Here is an 18,812-nt window from a genome sequence, read left to right on the forward strand (position 1 = left end):
GGGCCTCTTGAGAGCCCAACTTAAAATATTCATGTGTGATGTTTAGTCCCATATTGGAAACCAAAAGAGTATTTGTTGTTTATATATATTCTTTTGTTCTCAAGCTATTTGTTCGGAATAAAATGAGAGTAATGTTCTCGTTTAAATACATACATGCACGAGCCGAGCCGGGCGGGCGGTGGCGGCGGGCGCGGTCCATATACCCGATTTATTTTATTTTATCGGTTTTATCTTTATTTTAATTCTTATCTCTAATCCTAATTCTAATCTTTATCCGTATAATCTTAGGCTTATCTTGTTCTACACGGATTTGACGCGTTGAAACAAGATTCTCGTTTATATTATAAACCTAAAGCCTCTCGTCTTTTGATGCATTGAAACAAGATTCTCGTTTATATTATAAACCTAAAGCCTCTCGTCTTTTTTTACTTTCTGGATTTTCGACGAGTTTTTTTTTGCTGGATCTGAAGCTGATTGGGTTCGTTTTGTGCCACCTTGAAAGCGTGCCGATGGGGTGGAACGTGGTCGTTGTATCGCTAGGAGTAATTGCCGGGAAGTCTCGCATGTGGAGGGACAATTTCGCTTCTAGATCAGTGCTCTGCACGCCTCGATCCACAGGCCTTATCTAAACAATATTTTTGTTTAATTTTGTTTCGAAATTTTTCTATAGCTGAAATTAAAATTTTAAATTATTTTTAAAGAGTATTGCAATAAAAGATCAGAAAAATTTTCTACGAGAGTACACCAAAAAAGCAGTAGTTTTAACACAGTTAACAGTAAAGATATATGTGTGCATCAACATTCCCTTGATCTCATCAACATTACCATAATATATATATTTTTCCATAGTTCTAATAGCAAATTAATCTCCTCCTCAATTCCTTTCTATTGCTGTTTCAGCTATGCACAAGTGTGTATATATTTATCATGCATGACACTAATCTAAAGTTCAACCACGAGAGAGAGAGAGAGAGAGAGAGAGAGAGAGCCTCATCCTCCGCATCACCGCCGTCGGTTTCTTCCTATATCGCCGCTTCCCCTCCCCTGCTCCGCCGTGCGCTCACCCCCGCACCGAGCCCCTCGTAGTAGTAGTAGTAGCAGTAGTAAGCATCTTCGTAGCGGTGCTCCGCCTTTCTCGCTCCCTTCGCTCAGCTCTTCAGCTTCTTCTGCGCCTTCTTGTTCGTGCTCGCGCCTTCGCGGGCGCTCACACCAGACGAAGAAGAGCTCCTGCGCTTGCGGGCGAGCGACTGCACGAGGTGGTGTCCGCACAGGTTGGTTCCCGGGACCGCCGCGCTCTTGCACCGCCACCGCCGCCCGTCGTTCCTGCGACACGGCTCCAGAGCACTACACATGCATATACACACCAATGCCATCAAGCGAACACACACACATATATATATATANAAGGAAAACTATATTTATTTACATTGAAGGCAAAAATTTCGCATTAAATGGTTAGTTGGAATATATAGAGTGCTTGTATTTAACATTAAAAATAACATGAGGCAGAGTATATTGGGTTTTTATTGGATTTTGTGATTTAAAACTTATTAAAATCACTTGAGGAGCTCAATAATTATTAATGGGCCTCTTGAGAGCCCAATTTAAAATATCCTTGTGTGATGTTTAGTCCTACATTAGAAACCAAAAGAGTATTTGTTGTTTATATATATTCTTTTATTTTCAAGCTAATTGCTTGGAATAAAATGAGAGTAATGCTCTTATTTAAATACACACACGCACGAGCCGAGCCGGGAGGGCGGCGGCGGCGGGCGCGGTCCATATACCCGATTTATTTTATTTTGTCGGTTTTATTTTTATTTTAATTCTTATCTCTAATCCTAATTCTAATCTTTATCCGTATAATCTTAGACTTATCTTGTTCTACACGGATTTGACGCGTTGAAACAAGATTCTCGCTTATGTTATAAACCTAAAGCCTCTTGTCTTTTTTTACTTTCTGGATTTTCGACGAGTTTTTTTTTGCTGGATCTGAAGCTGGTTGGGTTCATCTTGTGCCACCTTGAAAGCGTGCCGACGGGGTGGAACGTGGTCGTTGTATCGCTAGGAGTAATTGCCGGGAAGCCTCGTATGTGGAGAGACAATTTCGCTTCTAGAACAGTGCTCTGCACGCCTCGATCCACAGACCTTATCTAAACCTTATCTTTACAATATTTTTGTTTAATTTTGTTTCAAAATTTTTCTATAACTGAAATTAAATTTTCGAATTATTTTTAAAAAGTATTGTAATAAAATATCAGAAAGATTTTTCACCAGAGTACACCAAAAAAGCAGTAGTTTTAACACAGTTAACAGTAAAGATATATGTGTGCATCAACATTCCCTTGATCTCATCAACATTACCATAATATATATTTTTCCATAGTTCTAATAGCAAATTAATCTCCTCCTCAATTCCTTTCTATTGCTGTTTCAGCTATACACAAGTGTGTATATATTTATCATGCATGACACCAATCTAAAGTTCAACCACAAGAGAGAGAGAGAGCCTCATCCTCCGCATCACCGCTGTCGGTTTCTTCCTCTATCGCCGCTTCCCCTCCCCTGCTCCGCCGTGCGCTCACCCCCGCACCGAGCCCCTCGTAGTAGTAGTAGCAGCAGTAAGCATCTTCGTAGCGGTGCTCCGCCTTTCTCGCTCCCTCCGCTCCGCTCTTCAGCTTCTTCTGCGCCTTCTTGTTCGTGCTCGCGCCTTCGCGGGCGCCCGCACCGGACGAAGAAGAGCTCCTGCGCTTGCGGGCGAGCGACTGCACGAGGTGGTGTCCGCACAGGTTGGTTCCCGGGACCGCCGCGCTCTTGCACCGCCACCGCCGCCCGTCGTTCCTGCGACACGGCTCGAGAGCACTACACATGCATATACACACCAATGCCATCAAGCGAACACATATATATATATATATATATATATATATATATATATATATATCATATACAATAATGATGCTTATTAATTAATGAATACCTGTTAGGAGAGCCCATTTCGCTCTCTTTTCCCTTCTCTTGTGTTCTCCTCTGGAGCCAAACACCGAACAGTTTACGGGCACCACAAAGCGCAATGTTCAAAGCCAAAAAAAGCCAACAAATTAAGAGATCACCCACGTCATTAGAAAGCCTATAAAATTTCGTAAAACGGTTGTGGAGAAGGATTTGAGGAAATTGATGCATTGTGTTGACTGTGGAGAAGGATTTGAGGAAATTGATGCATTGTGTTGACTATAAAGTACAAAATACAAAACAATATTAAGAAACTGTTTAATTACAGGTAGTTACAACTTCACTGTAAATTCAGATGAATGGATGGCATATAAATTTGAATTTAATTATACCAGTTAAAATTGTGTTCAAATTGATCGCAGCTATAAATATAGTATACTTTTTAAATATATTTACCAACAATTATTCGCTTTAAGAATAACGATTGTGCCTTGCTATTTTCGCATGACATGATACTGAAGCGGAAGATGGTGAGTTCAAATCTCACGAGCTATTTTAATATAGATGCATGATCACCACCTCATCTGAGGGAGAGGGGCTCACCTCCCACACGTGTGGTGAGTGCAAGGGGATCGGAGCGGCGGCCGCGGCGGTTTCGGATCCTCATGGGGGTGGCGCGAAGATCCACTTTTGATCGCTTCTCTCCCCCTCTTCCTCCTCCTCCTCCGCTGCCTCCCCTTCTTCGGATGTGTAGTCTCCAAATCTTTTTTGTTTTTTTCTGGTCTTTTTTAAAGGAAAAAAATCTGCCGCAAACTTCGAAGCAAGCACCCGTACGCGGAAAAGTGGGCGGAAGAGTTTACTGTACCACACTTACACCACATTATAAATAATAAGTTAATTATATTTTTTTAATAAAAATATTATTTTATTAATCATGATGGGATGGGTGAATTCAAAGAGAACAATTCTATTAGTTGGAAATGCCATGTTGACGATATAACTAGTGTATTCTAAATTTTTTTTTGATACCCGTGCGCGACTGCTCCATAGAATATTTTAATAATAAAATTTAGTTAATTTTTTATAAAAATTTTATTTATATTTTTTATTATTAAAATTTTTAATTTTATTTTTTAATTTTTAATTTAATCTTTCATGCCCAGAATATTTTCTAAAAAAATTTAATTTTATTAGTGAACTTCGGAGGAAAAGAAGGTATTTGAAGAAATTTTTTAAAATTAATATGAATAGTTTGGTCATCCAGGAGTAAATAAAATAATTTTGAAGTTTTAAAGATTATATTAGGTATTGTCTTATTTTAATATTTTGTTAATAATTAAATTAATTCAATAAAAATAATTTATATGTGTGGCATAAAATTTTGTAAGAAAATATTTGTAATTAATTAATTAATAATAATATGTGTGCCCATAAATAACTAATAATACAGATATTCAATGTACCAATGAAGAAAAAATTTATAATACTTATTAATAATTTTATAGAAAAAAAATAAGAAAAATAAAATTGGCTAAAAAAATAGAAGAAGACAAAGAGTATGACAAAAATATAAGAGCTATTATTTTATAAATAAAGGCATTAAAAAAAAGAAAAAATCTATTAAAATAATAAATAAGTAAAAAGTAATGGATAGATGGAATAGTGGAGAAAAAATTATTCCATGCACGGGGTGTATAAAAATATTTTATATGCTTAGAACATTTTATACACAATATTGCTAAACTCTTTGTTATACAAAATTAATTACATAGTATAAATAACATTTATCATATTAGAGTTTGATTTTTTAGTGCTTGTAGATTCCGTGTGTGAGATGCACTTATAAATCATGATTTTGATTGAAAAGATGGGATAATGGAGGAAAAAATTATTCTGTGCACCAGATATATAATATATACTTATCCAAAACAATCGTGAAATCCTTTTATATATAAAAAAAATTCTGTAAATTTTTAAAAATAGACTGTTTATATGGAATAATTGGCTATATACATAATTCAATTTGAATTTTGCAACATTAATTATTAAAAACTGGAGGGAGGAGGAGTTGGGACAAAAATTTTGTGGGCATCCGTCCCCAAACAACTTGTTTGGGGACAGAGCCGATGGGCACCGCGTGGTGTACGGGCGTCCATCGCGACCGCCCCTTTCCACCACCGGCTTATTTCTCTCTCTCTCTAAAAAATCGGAGCTCACAATTTTTTTTCTTTTTTTTATTTTTTATTTTTGAGGGTCGCCACACCACGCGGCGTCCATCCGCATTGTCTCCAAACAAATTGTTTAGGAACGATGCCCACAAAAAAATTTTGTCCGAGGGGTTGGGTGAACACGTTTCACCTAATTGTTCCCACAAAAAAATTTTTTCTTCTATTATTTATTTTTATTTTATTTTAAATATCTATTATAGTAAAAGATATTCCTTAAAAGCTACATAAGAGGGTGCTATAATATTATTTTACTATTAATATAATATGTACTAAACTATTTTTTTTTGTTGAGTGGTAAGTACTTAAGTTGAAATAAAATAAAACCGTATAATAACAAAATAAAATGCTCTAAATCACATAAAGTCAAATTAAAATTTATCTCATAAACTATTTTGTGAATGGTCGGAGTACTCACTTTTCCCTCTATTAATACCTATGTAAATTGTTTTTTCGACTGCGAATAAGAGCGAAAATTTTGTAAGCTGTATTTTTTCTTTATTTTTAATATTTTATTTTTATATTACTATTGACCTCTTTTGGCGTAAAAAAATAGCGTCGGCTGATAAACAGCTCAGCTTACGTGATTGGCTTATATGGATAAATAAAAAGATAACACGTGGTGCATTAGGAGCCCGAAAAAAACGCTCGAAGATGAATAAGTTTTGGGCCGGAACGATTGAAGAAGTGGGGAGTGTTTTTCTGTAACCAACAAGAAAGTGGCCAGAAAACTCTCCACAACACGAATCGTCTGTAAACCGTAAGTTAATTGATGGCTGATATAAATTCTATAAATAGCAAAAAATTGCCCACAATAAAGAACTTGGTATCCGAGGCCCAAGTTCGAATTCTAGTTAATTCATATTTCCAGCTAAATTTATTTCTAAATGAAGTAAATGAAGCGGGTAGCGTACTACCTATCTCTCAAAAAAAAAAAGTTCTAGTAAAAAAAAAAAAAATCTTTTCCGAACACAAAATGACTGCTTTTTAATTCTCTTTCATTCTCAGCATCTAATATTTTCTTATAGGAGTAGCTTGGCTTTTAGTTTAATCTTTAGTTTTCCTATAACTCGAGTCCTAGTGCTCTGGTAACTCATGTAATCGTCCTTTCCATGATTAATGAAATGTAATTAGTTTGGCTCTAGTTTGAACAGAATTAGTTGTTAAGTTTCTTATGTTCGATTCGTTTTACATATTGAGGAAGAACCCGATTGAGGAAGAACCCGATTGAGCCAATTCTTTCTCAAGCGAATCGCTTGATTTTAATGCCATCGAGGGTCATCGAGGAGCCGAATTGCAAGTCGAAGGCACTTTTGACTCGATCAACAGTTTGACCCGGTCAACTTTTCAGAAATTTTGTTCGATCTTGACAACTCTATAGAAATGATTTTTATCCAACTAATGCTTTCAATATTGATTATTGGATTTGTTTGAAATAATGATTAGAATATGAACATATTGTGATAAATTGTTGTAAAAACATATTCCATTTATTTCACTATTGATAATATGATGTGCAAATTGTACTACTAATTCAATCAAATCGTAGTTTTCATCCTTCAACTTAAGAATGAAGAGACCTTGCCTTTAAATGCTTTCACTCTTTTCCATTTATGAGTTGATTTATTTTATTTTATAAAAAATGATTTGAAAGTCTAATATAACATGCCACTGAAGACATCTAAGCTTACTCCTTATCTAAGCATATTCTTTATCTATAAATCGCTCTATAAAAGGAATATGCTGAATAAGATGCTCAGATGTTCATGCATCTAAATATGCTAATAGCTAGTATGGCACACCAATTAGGGTTTCAAAGGTATTTTCGAGTTCGGGTCCTAATTGAGATATGGTTAATGCCTTAACGGTGTAAGTATCTAAGACTTTATTTGAGATTGTGAGAAATTTACTATAATAGAAAAATAGTCCGTCTGCCTCGGTAAGTAATAACATATTATGCATATTGTAATAAGTCAGTTAACATATGATTTCTGAGATTGTATCATTATGCATAATGTAATAAGCCATTTAAGATGTAACTTTTACGGTCCTGTCAAAAATCAGAAAAGCATATCACTATCCAGGGTTGGCAATTTAACTTGCTATTCGTGAGACAGCTCACGTATGGCTCGAAATGTGGCTCGAAATGAGCTCGAGATCGAATCGCTCGTTTAATAAACGAGCCGAATATGAACAGAATTTTTCAACTCGTTTAATAAACAAGCCGAACGCAAACTGAATTTTTAAGCTCGTTTAATAAACGAGTCGGATACGAGTTGGGGTCAGATTGCTTGTTTTCGGCTTGATAACAGCTCGAACACATATATTTTTTATATTTATATATATAAATAAATAATTATATATGTAAAAAATAGATTTTTATTATTTGATTTTTGGCCTATTTAAATATAAAGCCCAACTTAATTATAAAAATATCCATTATATATAAAGTTTCAACCATTAAATCAAAATCTAATAGATAAAATCTCATAAATTTATTTTTTATATATGACTTTTCTAATTTTTTCAACTTGTTGTTCGTGAGTCAGCTCGTATTTGACTTGTTAGCTGAACTCGAGCTGAATTTTTCGACTCGATATTTTAACAGACCAGCCTCTATTCGGCTGGTTTATGAACGTGAGCTGGCCCAAGCTTGCCCGTGTTCGTCTCGTTGACACCCTTACTTATACTCAACTCCGTTTCATCTAATAGTATTGCACCGCTCTCAATAGCAAATAGGCCTAGGTTTTTTGCTATGAAAAGAAATAAAGAGAAACATTTTAAATGCCCCCCATGGACCGGATTATTTAAAACGTTAGAAATGGAACGCATCTTTGAGTAAGTAATTTTGCGTTTTCCCAAACTACGTTGCATGATAAACCTTTAATTTAATTTAATTTAATTTATTTAAAATTTTTTTATTTCAAAGTCTATGGACATATTATTATCACATTAAATAGAGGCTTCAAATCCAAACTCGTCTAGCATAAGAATATCGACCCCAACATTAGGTCCATGATGGCCCATATGTGGCCCAACTCTTAAATGGGTAAGTTTACAATTTATACCCAATCTTTTGGCCAAGTTTTATTTCAATCCTCAAACTATAAAACCTTTTTTAAAGGGTTAATTTGATACAGGTCCCTAGTAAATTACAAATATATCTCTATAAACTTCAATTTTTATATGTTGTCCCAGTAAAAGTTCTAATATTTTTAAATATGTCCCTCTAATTTGTTACTATTAATTATTAAAACACTTTCTATTTTATAACTGAAATGTTCTTTTTGCCATCACAAATATGTCCCTCTAAAAATTCTAACTTTTAATTGAAGAGGAGTAAAAAAGTCAATTCATCTATGATTAACTAAATTTTTTTAACGGATTCTAACGGTAGAGACATATTTGAAAACATCGTGATTTTTACAGGAACAACATATAAAAGTTGAACTTTGTAGGGATGTTTTTGCAATTTATTATGTTGCAGGGACCTGTATGCAATTAACTCTTTTTTAAAATAACAAAATAAAATCTTTATTTATGGTGTACAAGCGTACGGATGAACTAGGTGCAAGCAACAAAATAAAGTTTCATTTAAAGTTCAGTAGTATCTCGAATATTCAGTTCAAACGTATGAGGACCGAATGAAACTTATTATAAAGTTAGAGGACTAATTGTGCAATTTGCCACAACTTCAAACCCTCGCACGTAGCGTAGTAGTCCACAACAAACGTTTCCCTCCCCTTCTCTCTCTCTCTCTCTCTCTCTCTCTTCCCCTTCTCTCTCTCTCTCCTCTCTCTCTCTATCCTCGCAATGGCGGAGGTAGAAGACGATCCCGGAGGCCCAAATCACCAAGAAGAGGAGCAATGGGAGGAGCGATCCCTAAGCCTCCTCAGAGACTCCAAGATGGACCAAGGTCCCCTCTTTCTCTCTTTTTTTACCTCTGATCCATCTCTCTTCTCCCCAAATTCCTCCATACGCAATTGGGTTTCCTGTTTCCTCCTCGGTCCATTGTTGGGGCCCTTTAGAGCTCTCCGCGGCGAAGAAGAAGAAGAAGCCGGCGTCGCGGGGGAAGAAGCACAAGATGAAGGCGATGCAGCGGCCGACGGTGATGACGGAGACCATCCTCGAGTTCTTCGAAGAGGATTTGAGGGAGAGCGCCATCCGGTACCTCAGCAATTACCTCCTCGAGGTCTCTCTCGATCCTTCTTGGCCTCTTTTCTTGATGATTCCCCCCTTTTTGGGTCCTGGGTTGTTGCTAATTGCTGTTTGGGCATCTTGTTTGATGTGTGCTTGTTCAATGTTCGCCCAAAAATTAGATCTTTTTAAAGTTCCTATGTGTTATTATCGCGGGACTCAGGAAGAAATTAGCAGGTAAGCTAGGAGATGAGGATTTAACCCTTTAGAATATAATACATGAATTTAACCCGGTAAATATTAGGACCCTGTTTGGATGCGTGAGTATCTTATTCTGCATTTCTTTTTGTTTTGCTCAAGAAGCTCGTAGTGTTTGATAGATGAGGAGTGCGATCAAACATTTAGAATGATATACCATATTCAGTTTTCAGGTTTTTTTTTTTTCGGAATAAAATAAGTCATCTCGTAGGTGAAAGATGCTATCCTACCATATCATAAACGCCAAGATCTTTCAAGGGGCAAAATCAAACTCCTAACTTTCAAGCACAACAAATTATCTTCATACTGAAGAAGTTATCATTCGATAACTTATTCTGACATCCAAACATGGTGGTCTAAAGGTGGGGATCGAACTCACGATCTCACGGAACGGCTGGAGCTTAGGATTGGCTCTTACCGTGTCACCTGAAAGGCCAAAAGATCGGATAGGAAACCGCCCAGGAATATATTTGACAATTATGATCTTAACAGCTTGGTTTATGAGATGGCGCAAAAAATACGCTTTTCTGTCCTTTCCTTTTATCTGGAATGATTTTGATTCTCTATGTAAAGGTCCTTTTATTATGCTATTTATGTCACTTTCTTGTTTAGCATTTCTTCTGGTGATTCATATTTCTTGATGGTTAGGTAAAAGATTTGTAATTTGGCTTCTCCTCAACTTCTTTGAATGAGCCACTTTATTTTATTTCAAACATTGTTGGTTGAAATGTGGTTTTAGCATCTACTTTTGATCCATTTTAATCGTCAGTTATTTCTTATTGACAAAACATAATGAGACCGTGCAACCTCGATTGCAGAAAAGGGAGGAAGATCTGGATAATTACCACCATGCCGGATTTTTGATGTTCAATTCGTGTGCCACAATGTGCATTTTGTTGCAGGTTGTTGTGGTTCATCTTGGTTCTTAAGAGTTCTTCTATCTACAAGTGCAAGCTGATAGGGGTGGTATTATATAATGCTTTTGGGGTTGGACAAACAGGAAATAGTGGTCTTTTACATGAGGATGGTTCCTGACAATCTTGATGTAAGGCCCATCAAGCGTCTAGCGAATGTTCTGACCCTTTTTCAGGTTCTCTTGTCTCATGTCTTCTTGCTTCTTGCTTTCTTTTCTTTGTTGTGAATGTTCTGACAAGCTTTTTTTTTTTTGATTTATATGCAGTGTGTTGCTGCTAATGATGAAACAAGAGAGAAGTTTGTCAATTGTATGCCTTTATTTTCCTTAATCTACCACATATCTATGGGCTTGGGTTTTGTAATTATAAGAGGTTTTGAACTTGGAAGCTGGTATTGAGTTTCCTTGAGATGACCAAAGCATTATTACTTTACTGTATTGCATTAGATCATAATAATTTATTGCTGTATTGCATTAGATCATAATAATTTATTGGCATGGTTTATACTTGAATTTCTGAGAAAGTTGTAGGTATATTGACTATTTTGTTTATAGTTCTTATAGATTTTCTCTAATTTCAGCAATGCAACTAATCTTTTATCCCTTGATTATTATTAACAACTTTGTACAATCTTATATTATATTGTTCTGCATTGGACACCTAGAGTTGTTCTCAACAAAGTTATCACTTATTTCCGTGAATTTATTTATCTTTAGCCTTTTGTGACTTTTATATTATTAATCTGTTTCATATTTCATGTTACATTTACTTCAATACTGTGGCCTATCACTTTCTCGACAAATGTATCAGTTGAATTATTCTTAATATTCTGTTTTTTTTTTTTTTTAATCTACATGTTTCAGCTGGTGCTCCGAACTTCTTGATCCCTTTGATATTGTTTGATAGTGAAATAGAGATCTTTGATTATGCTCGCTCTGTGGCGCTTTCAGTCATTGGGATTTTGTGCCAGGTATTTTATTTTTTCATCTTTGTGCATACATTGTACAGGCTGTGATGGATGAGAAGGGGATGTAATTCTGTTTTCAGGGTAGAGAACCAACAATTCTCCAGTGGGCTATCAAAAGTAATATAGTAGAAGCTTGTCATACCATTATCCAGAATGGAAGTGAACTCAATCAAGTGGTAATTGCATTTCGCTATATCCAACTAAAACTTCTTTTCCTTTTCGGGTCTTATTTTGGAACTTTGTATCCAGCCGGCAATCTTGTTGGATCCATGCGTCTGTTTACAGTTGATTCCTTTTCTTGGTGTCACGTGTAGTTATCTTCGACAAATATTGAATTGATTCTTCTTCATATTTCTTTATTGTTGTGCTGAATCCACCTACTGCTTGGGTCCATTTATTTAGCCTTATTGCCCAGAATGTAAAGAGATTAATCCCCATTGGTTTGCAACTGGCCAATGCAGTGTAAGGAGGACATGATAATATATTTTACTTCTACAGCAGCAGAAAAGTGGTTCCAATAAAGAAAACGAAAACTAAGAAATGAGACAGTAAAAGAGATGAAAAAAAGATTATAGCTATGTTATTCTCTTGTTGATCATAAAAACTTTGATTATAGGATATTCCCAAGATCGTGTACAAAAAAGATCAAGATGACCCCTAAAGGATGCACTACTCTGCCTAAGCCAACCTCTTACTAGCATAGCACAACTTTTTATGTGATTTGGCTCAAATATAGGCTAAAACAATCAAAATGTTCACTTTTCCTAATTAAGCATGCCCATGATTCCAATCATATAGTACTCAAGCTCTTGAAGTTATAGAACTTACTCAAATATGGACTCTTTGATACTTCTTTTCCAACAGGTCTTCTTGAGCTTCAGCTAATCTTGAATTAGCTTACAAATCTTCATAATCTGTGCTGAACTTCTGTATGAGTACTTATTTGGATCATTAGTTTGATCGTATGGTATCTTCTGTTCAATGGTCGTGACAATCTGGAAAACTTGCTCGATTATTGTGTTTTAATCTAATAATTTGTAAAGTGAGTCTTAATTCTTCTTGATGAGTAGCATCTTCAAGTAAAAGATGGTGGAATGATGGATTAGGATGATAAGGGATATGATTAAATGAGGATCTGATATTGGGGTAATCGTGATTCATTGTTGTAAATCTTAACCATCTGCAATGCATGATATTGATCATTTCGCGGACAGAATATGATTTCTTCATGTAATTTGATTGGAGGAACTCGTGATATTTAATTAATGCAACCTTGTAATATAGTGGTTTGCTTTTGTAAATAGAACTATTCTAGTTCGTTTTAGAATAGATCTAATTAATTTTATGATAATATAAGGAAACAGCACCGGATTTTTATTCTGAAGGAGAATAGTGGTTTTGATGCAGAAAAGAGAGAGAAAAAAGAAAGGAAGCAAACAAAATAGAAGGAAAAGGTTCAAGCAAAAAAATACAGCACTGTTAATCTAAAAATCAACCAGGAAATGATTACGTTTCAAGACGTACTTTTGGCCACATGTATAGAGATGCCAGGGTGTCTCCAAAAGGCTCTGGCAGAAAGTCTTAAATTATTCAAAATCTTCCTAAATACAACTGTTAACTTGAAATAAAACTCCACAACTGCCAAATATGTTCTTATGTAATATTGAAAGAGGCCCAAATAAGTTGGCTTCTAACTTCAAATATCTTATATTTATTTTGACCCTTGAGATTACTAATTTTCAAGCTATAATTGAACTTGGGAATGACTGGTAATGTTCAAGGTCTATTATTTACAAACTTGGATATTTGAGTATCCTGTGCTATTGTGTTTAGGGAATAATTTCTTGTCATAGTTTATTTACTTTTTTTGGAAAAGACAATTATTATTCGTGTTAACTACACACTTTGTTAATCATTGTGAGCCGTCAAGTTTTTTTTTATTTTTTATTTTGGATCCTTTTGTTATGCCGACTTCTAATTTTCTCTTCCCATCACTTTCTTGCACGATCTCTTTGATGGATGTCCTAGTCAGTTTTTTTTTCTTACCTTGTATTTTTAAACATTGGATTGTGATGCCATTGAAGCTTTTAGATACACTAGGTAATCTGAGAATAAAGTCCAAGCCAATAATTTACTTAATTCGTGCAGTTTACATATACAAAACGGAGACAAATTGTTTATGTCAAAATGTATAAGGTCTTTCTGGATAAGCAGAGAAGAATTTAGATGCCTAGATTTCGAGGGGAGAAGACATAGATTATGAAGAGGAACCAAGTGGCGGAAATAGATATAAGCATAAGATAGATATATATGAGGCGTGAGGTATAGATAACTAAAGACAAACTGATGTATTGACACTTGACAAAACACTGACCCCCTTCTTGACCTTCATAGTTTTTGTACACACTACATTAGCTTTCTTTTTCTTTTTTTAATGCTTCTTTGGTTTTACAATGTGTTAATAATGCATGATTTTACTTTTCCAAGCTTTGATGATGGATAAAAATGAAAAATTGAGAAAAGTAAGTGTGCTGAATAAAGAAATGTTTTGTTGTGGCAGATAGCAATGCACATTCTTGAGGCTATACTTCAGGACAGTATTGGAATATCTTATGTTTGTGATCCCATTCATAATAGCCTACTCAGTGGATTGATGAAAACATGGGACGACTTGGTAATATCTTCTGTTATTTCTGGGTTGGGATGGTTTTCCTTCTTCCCCCCCCCCCCCCCCCCCCCCCTCTCTAACATAATGCATAATCGTCTGCTTCCTCGTCGTTGTAGTAGCCCCTATTCTTGTTTTTACTTTTTCACATGTTCATTTATTTTCCTTTTGATGCTTGTTCATGGCCCTAGGTTACTCTTCTAGCTGCTGACCAAGAAACTTCTCCTCGACTGCTATTTCATGTTATCAGATGCTACCTTATTCTATGTTCGCATGACAGGTATATCAAAACAACACTAAATTGAATTTGCAGATAATTTCTTTTTTCTTTCCTCGGAATTCATTGGTTTCACAAAAATCATGCCAAAAGTTTAGTGGAACTGGAATTTCTTTTCTCTTCTTTTCTTTATTTTTCATGATTGTGGTGGCGGTAGCAGGGTACTGTTTTGAGCTTTTTGAAACCAAAAGCGATTTGTGGACATTTGTGATTTAGTTTTATGTTATGGTGTATCTCATTGCTCTTTATACATTGCAAGTAAATTGCCATGATATAGAGTAAGCATGCTGATAATTTTAGTTTCAACTTTGTGTCTAAAAGTTCATTTTGTATCTACATCAGGGGATATAAAACCGTAAGAAAGAGTCTCCCAGATGCTATCACAAACGGTTCCTTCGACAAAATGACAGAGGTTTCATTACTTACCTCTTCAAAAAACAAATACAAGATTTCTTATGATCTAGTCTCACATAACCTCTTCGGCTTACCACCAGGAGTTCCCAGTTATTAGGGCCTTGTTACATCAGCTTCTCCTCAGTGTTGGACGAGAAGTGGAGGAGCCGTTCTCATGCGAGCAAGTGCTTCTCCCACTGGCCGAAGGGAAGAACATTCGACTTCAAACATGCGCAAGGAGTGCCCTCTCTTCTGAATCTACGACTCCAATATGTTTAGGAAGTGACCGAGTAATATTCTTGCCATCTACGCCCTTCGGATAATCCCCTTGGGAGAGAACTACCAGTCTCTTCCATGTTGTTCCGACGCTGTTTCGTCGTGTGGTTGTATAGCTTCTTTTTTTTTTCTTTTTTCTTTTTTTCTTCACCCTCACTGTATATCAGTTTCTGTGTAAAATTTCTCATAGTAGTAGTTTGTACATAATACATCTGGCCTCAATGTTTCTGTTTCTCGGGGTTTAGATCTTAAATTTTGTGACTACGTTTTAATAAAGGAATGTACGAAAAATATCTTTTCTTGAGAGAATGCTGATTCATATCCAACAAATTGAAGTTGATAATGTGGCTTCTACGTACTACTACTATGTGAACATTACTTACCAAATTGCAGGCGCTCTCAACTTCAATTTTATTTTTAATTTGATTTTAAAGAATTATTTTGACAAATTGAATCGGAGAATGTTACAACTAACACAACGGCTGCATTAGCTTCCAGTCCTTAACGGTTACATTGGTAAGTTTATTGATTCAATTCAACACTTTACTAGTTGAATTTAATAAAATTAAAATTAAAATAATATTAGATGCTAAAAATAATTTAGGCCTTTTTGTATGAAAAATTTATTGGTTTTGTAATTTTGAAAAACTGAACCGCATTTTTTTAATTTTACATATTCGAACCGTACTTTTAAAAATTTGATCAAAATATCTATGTTCTCTTTTTCCTTTCTTTTTCTCCTTCCCTTCTACCTCCTCCTGTCCCCTCCTACTGCTCCTCCTCCGCGCTCTCATGTTGCCACTGGTCTCCTCCCCCTACCTCGTCCATGTCGTCGTTGTGTTTCTACCCACCTATCACGTCCCTATTCGCAGCTACAAAACTGTTCTGGATGACCGGCCGTTCTTAGTGCAAGTGGCAAAGGGTCTGACGGTTGATAGCGAGGTTTCAAATTCGAATCCTAGTTGATTCACATTTCTAGCTAAAATTAATTTTAAAAAAAATAAACGAAACGGTAGCATGCTACCTTTCTATATCTCTCTCTCCAAAAAAAAAAAAGAAAAAAGAAAAAAGAAAAAAGACTGTTATGGACAAAGAGCGCAATGCGAGGCCTTGGAGAAGGGTGTTGCCGTGGAAAAGGCTGTGGCCGTAGATGGCAACAGCGAGGGCACTGCAAGATTTTTAAATTTTGATGAAAATATCTATATTTGCTCTTCTTTTTTTTTTCTTTTTTTTTTCTTTTTTTCTCTTTCTGCTTTCCTTCTTGCTCCTTCTGTACCGTCCTCTAAAAAACCACTATCCTTCTTATTTTATTTTATTTTATCTATCTAAACTTTATTTTATTTTATATATATGAACATCATTGCGAGCATATAACGACTAGATCTGTTAGCAATAATAATTCGTTGAATCCAAACGACCGGCTCAAAATACTTAAGTCAAATCATAACTACCCGATGTGGGATTATTGGGATGAGGCAGGCTCCTCCGTATTTGTAAGTTGTAAGTTATTTTTGATGATACGATTTGGCGATCGATTTCGTTAAGTATAATCTATGTTATTAGAACTACTTAAAAAATAAATTTCGTAATTTTTTATTTTTTTTAGTCTTGTAAAACTAGTCTCAAAACAATTGGTTGAAAATAAAAATTTCATAAAAAATAATAATAAAAGACCTAATTTTTAAATCGGGAGTATTTAAAATTTTTTATTAAAATTTTATATAATTTGATGGCTGAAAATAAAAATTTTATAAAAAATAATAATAAAAAACTTAAATTTTAAATCGTATAAATTATATTTAATTAAATCAATTATCGATACGGAGGCTTATATGTTTTCGAAAGCATAAGAGATGTATTCCATAGCTGCTCTTAAATGTGTTAACTCTGTTTAATAAAAAAAACGATCATATACTATCCAGAACAGTTAATAAAATCAAAACAAATTATATTAACTTTATTTTGATCCAACGAGATCTAACCTACGTCCATCCGAGTCCCATATAGTAAATGCAATCTATTGAATAATAATATTTCTATTTTACTGACCATTTCTAAAACAAGTGACAAAAGACTTGGTGGTTGGTACCCGAGACTCAATTTGGAATCCTACTTGATTCACATTTTCAACTAAGTTTATTCTAAATGAAATAAACGAAACAAGTAACTTGCTATTTATCTCTCTAAAAAAAAAAAAAAAATCTATTTTTTATGTTTATCCTAAAAAAGGGTCTTACGGTCAAAGAGAAACAGCATCAGAGGCACCATCCCCTCACCATTCTCAACCCAACGTATACTCTTGTCGCTCATCCTAAACACCCCGGCCCTCAACGGCTCTCCCTTATCTTTGCGCGCTTCCGCGAAGTAGATGCAATTCTCCTCCAACCCCGGCGGCGGCGCCTCCTCGACCGGCACGCAGACACAGCCGCACCGGCTCACTACCGCTGCCATCGCCTTCTTCCCCTGCAGTCCCTCCTGCTTCTCCCACTTCCTCGCCCAGCGGCCGCGATCGTCCTCTACCAGCTTAAGCACTTCGAACCCTAAGGCCGAACTCCTCTCCACCAACACCGCCTCCCCGTCGCAGTTCGCCAGAAACGCCCTGCTGTAACTCCGCCAGTGTTGCATATCCGGCATCAGCACCGTCACGACCGGCGGGCGCCTGCTTCCGGACGACGACGAGAATTCGAACGAGACGACGCGCCCCGTGAGCGCCACCGCGATCAGCTCCCGCGGTGCGACGAATATGGCATCCTTGTAGTAGTAGTCAAAGTATACTCGATTGAGTTCCCACGGCTCGTGCACGGCCGTCCACTCCGCATCTCCCGGCCTGCAGACTGCCAGGTGGTTGAACCAGTACACGGCCACGGCGAGGCAGTCTGGCGAGTCGGGCGGGGCCGACAGCGCGATCTTTTTCACGTACAGCGGGTTTCTCTGCCAATTGTCGGCGTCGCCGAACCCCGGCGGGAGGGTCAGCGTCGATATCGGCGGCAGCTCCACGCGAGCTGTCACCGGAACCTGGCGGAGGAGGAACACGCGCCCGGAGGCGGTCACGGCGGCGATCCAATCGTCGAAGAGCCCGCAGCACCGGAAGCGGTAGGAAGAATCGGAGAGCTGAAGGTTGAGGGAAGGGCTGATGAGGCGGCGGAAGTCGCCTTCGGGGTCGGCGGAGAGCGCCAGCAGCGAGTTCTTGCGCTGCAGGTGCGGGTAGTCGGTGACGGCGGTGGCAGCGCTGCGCCATGCAGAGCACGTCTCGCGGAAGCAGACGAAGGACGGGGGGTCAAGCTGCGCCGCGACGTTGTGCAGCACGTCGACAAGGAGGTGGCGGCGGGCAATGGAGGCCGTGATCATTGTTTTCCTGCGCGTCACTTTGGCGTCGTCGTCGTCGCCGGTGGTGGCAGCAGCAGCCTTTTCTTCTTCTTCTTCGCTGTGGGGGCGGCGATCCTCGTAGTTAGCCATTTTAATTAATTTGCTTTTTTGTGGTTTTGTTGAAAGTGTAATTTTCTGTTATAGTAATTGTTGTAACTGATCGATATTTGTGATGATATCAATTATATAATCTAAACCAAAATATAATACGAAAAAAAGATATTAAGAGAGAAAAAAAATATATAAATTAATATTTTATTAATAAAAAATATTTAAATTATGAGTAACACCCATGTAGCCATGTTTACTGTAACTTATTTATCTAATTAACTCATGCCTAACTATATATAGCTATCAAGTCATAACAGATGATAAATCGAAC

General features: G+C 36.6%; 3 protein-coding genes across 5 annotated transcripts; 1 reads left to right on the forward strand and 2 right to left on the reverse strand.

Moving 5' to 3' along the window:
- Nucleotides 807–3,779, reverse strand: LOC109714386. 3 transcript variants are annotated; one of them, XR_002217355.1, is made up of 3 exons: nucleotides 3,556–3,779; nucleotides 2,981–3,030; nucleotides 807–1,344 (listed from the first exon to the last, which is right to left on the reverse strand). XR_002217355.1 is itself a non-coding variant. In XM_020238989.1 (2 exons), exons 1-2 carry the CDS (start codon nucleotides 3,181–3,183, stop codon nucleotides 1,149–1,151), a joined length of 399 nt encoding a protein of 132 aa, XP_020094578.1. In that variant the 5' UTR covers nucleotides 3,184–3,548; the 3' UTR covers nucleotides 807–1,148. The 3 variants fall into 3 exon arrangements, 1 of the variants encoding a protein (XP_020094578.1); XR_002217354.1 differs by lacking the exon at nucleotides 807–1,344 and adding an exon at nucleotides 2,726–2,862; XM_020238989.1 differs by lacking the exon at nucleotides 3,556–3,779 and having other exon boundaries at nucleotides 2,981–3,548.
- On the forward strand, nucleotides 8,937–15,368 carry LOC109713840 (cell differentiation protein RCD1 homolog). The gene is made up of 11 exons (XM_020238074.1): nucleotides 8,937–9,093; nucleotides 9,206–9,369; nucleotides 10,391–10,474; nucleotides 10,573–10,662; nucleotides 10,753–10,795; nucleotides 11,350–11,456; nucleotides 11,534–11,629; nucleotides 14,014–14,127; nucleotides 14,310–14,398; nucleotides 14,738–14,807; nucleotides 14,890–15,368. Exons 1-11 carry the CDS (start codon nucleotides 8,991–8,993, stop codon nucleotides 15,109–15,111), a joined length of 1,182 nt encoding a protein of 393 aa, XP_020093663.1. The 5' UTR covers nucleotides 8,937–8,990; the 3' UTR covers nucleotides 15,112–15,368.
- Nucleotides 17,285–18,520, reverse strand: LOC109714081. The gene has a single exon (XM_020238495.1). It carries the CDS (start codon nucleotides 18,518–18,520, stop codon nucleotides 17,285–17,287), a length of 1,236 nt encoding a protein of 411 aa, XP_020094084.1.

The sequence above is a fragment of the Ananas comosus genome, linkage group 8, assembly GCF_001540865.1.
Source record: "Ananas comosus cultivar F153 linkage group 8, ASM154086v1, whole genome shotgun sequence".
Taxonomy (NCBI): Eukaryota; Viridiplantae; Streptophyta; class Magnoliopsida; order Poales; family Bromeliaceae; genus Ananas; species Ananas comosus.

Coding starts and splice junctions, on each gene's coding strand:
- LOC109714386 (XM_020238989.1), bottom strand. CDS start 3,183: ATGCATCAATTTCCTCAAATCCTTCTCCACAACCGTTTTACGAAATTT. Junction 1,345..2,980: donor GAAATGGGCTCTCCTAACAG/GTATTCATTAAT, acceptor ATGCATGTGTAG/TGCTCTGGAGCCGTGTCGCA.
- LOC109713840 (XM_020238074.1), top strand. CDS start 8,991: ATGGCGGAGGTAGAAGACGATCCCGGAGGCCCAAATCACCAAGAAGAG. Junction 9,094..9,205: donor AGACTCCAAGATGGACCAAG/GTCCCCTCTTTC, acceptor GGGGCCCTTTAG/AGCTCTCCGCGGCGAAGAAG. Junction 10,663..10,752: donor ATGTTCTGACCCTTTTTCAG/GTTCTCTTGTCT, acceptor ATTTATATGCAG/TGTGTTGCTGCTAATGATGA.
- LOC109714081 (XM_020238495.1), bottom strand. CDS start 18,520: ATGGCTAACTACGAGGATCGCCGCCCCCACAGCGAAGAAGAAGAAGAA.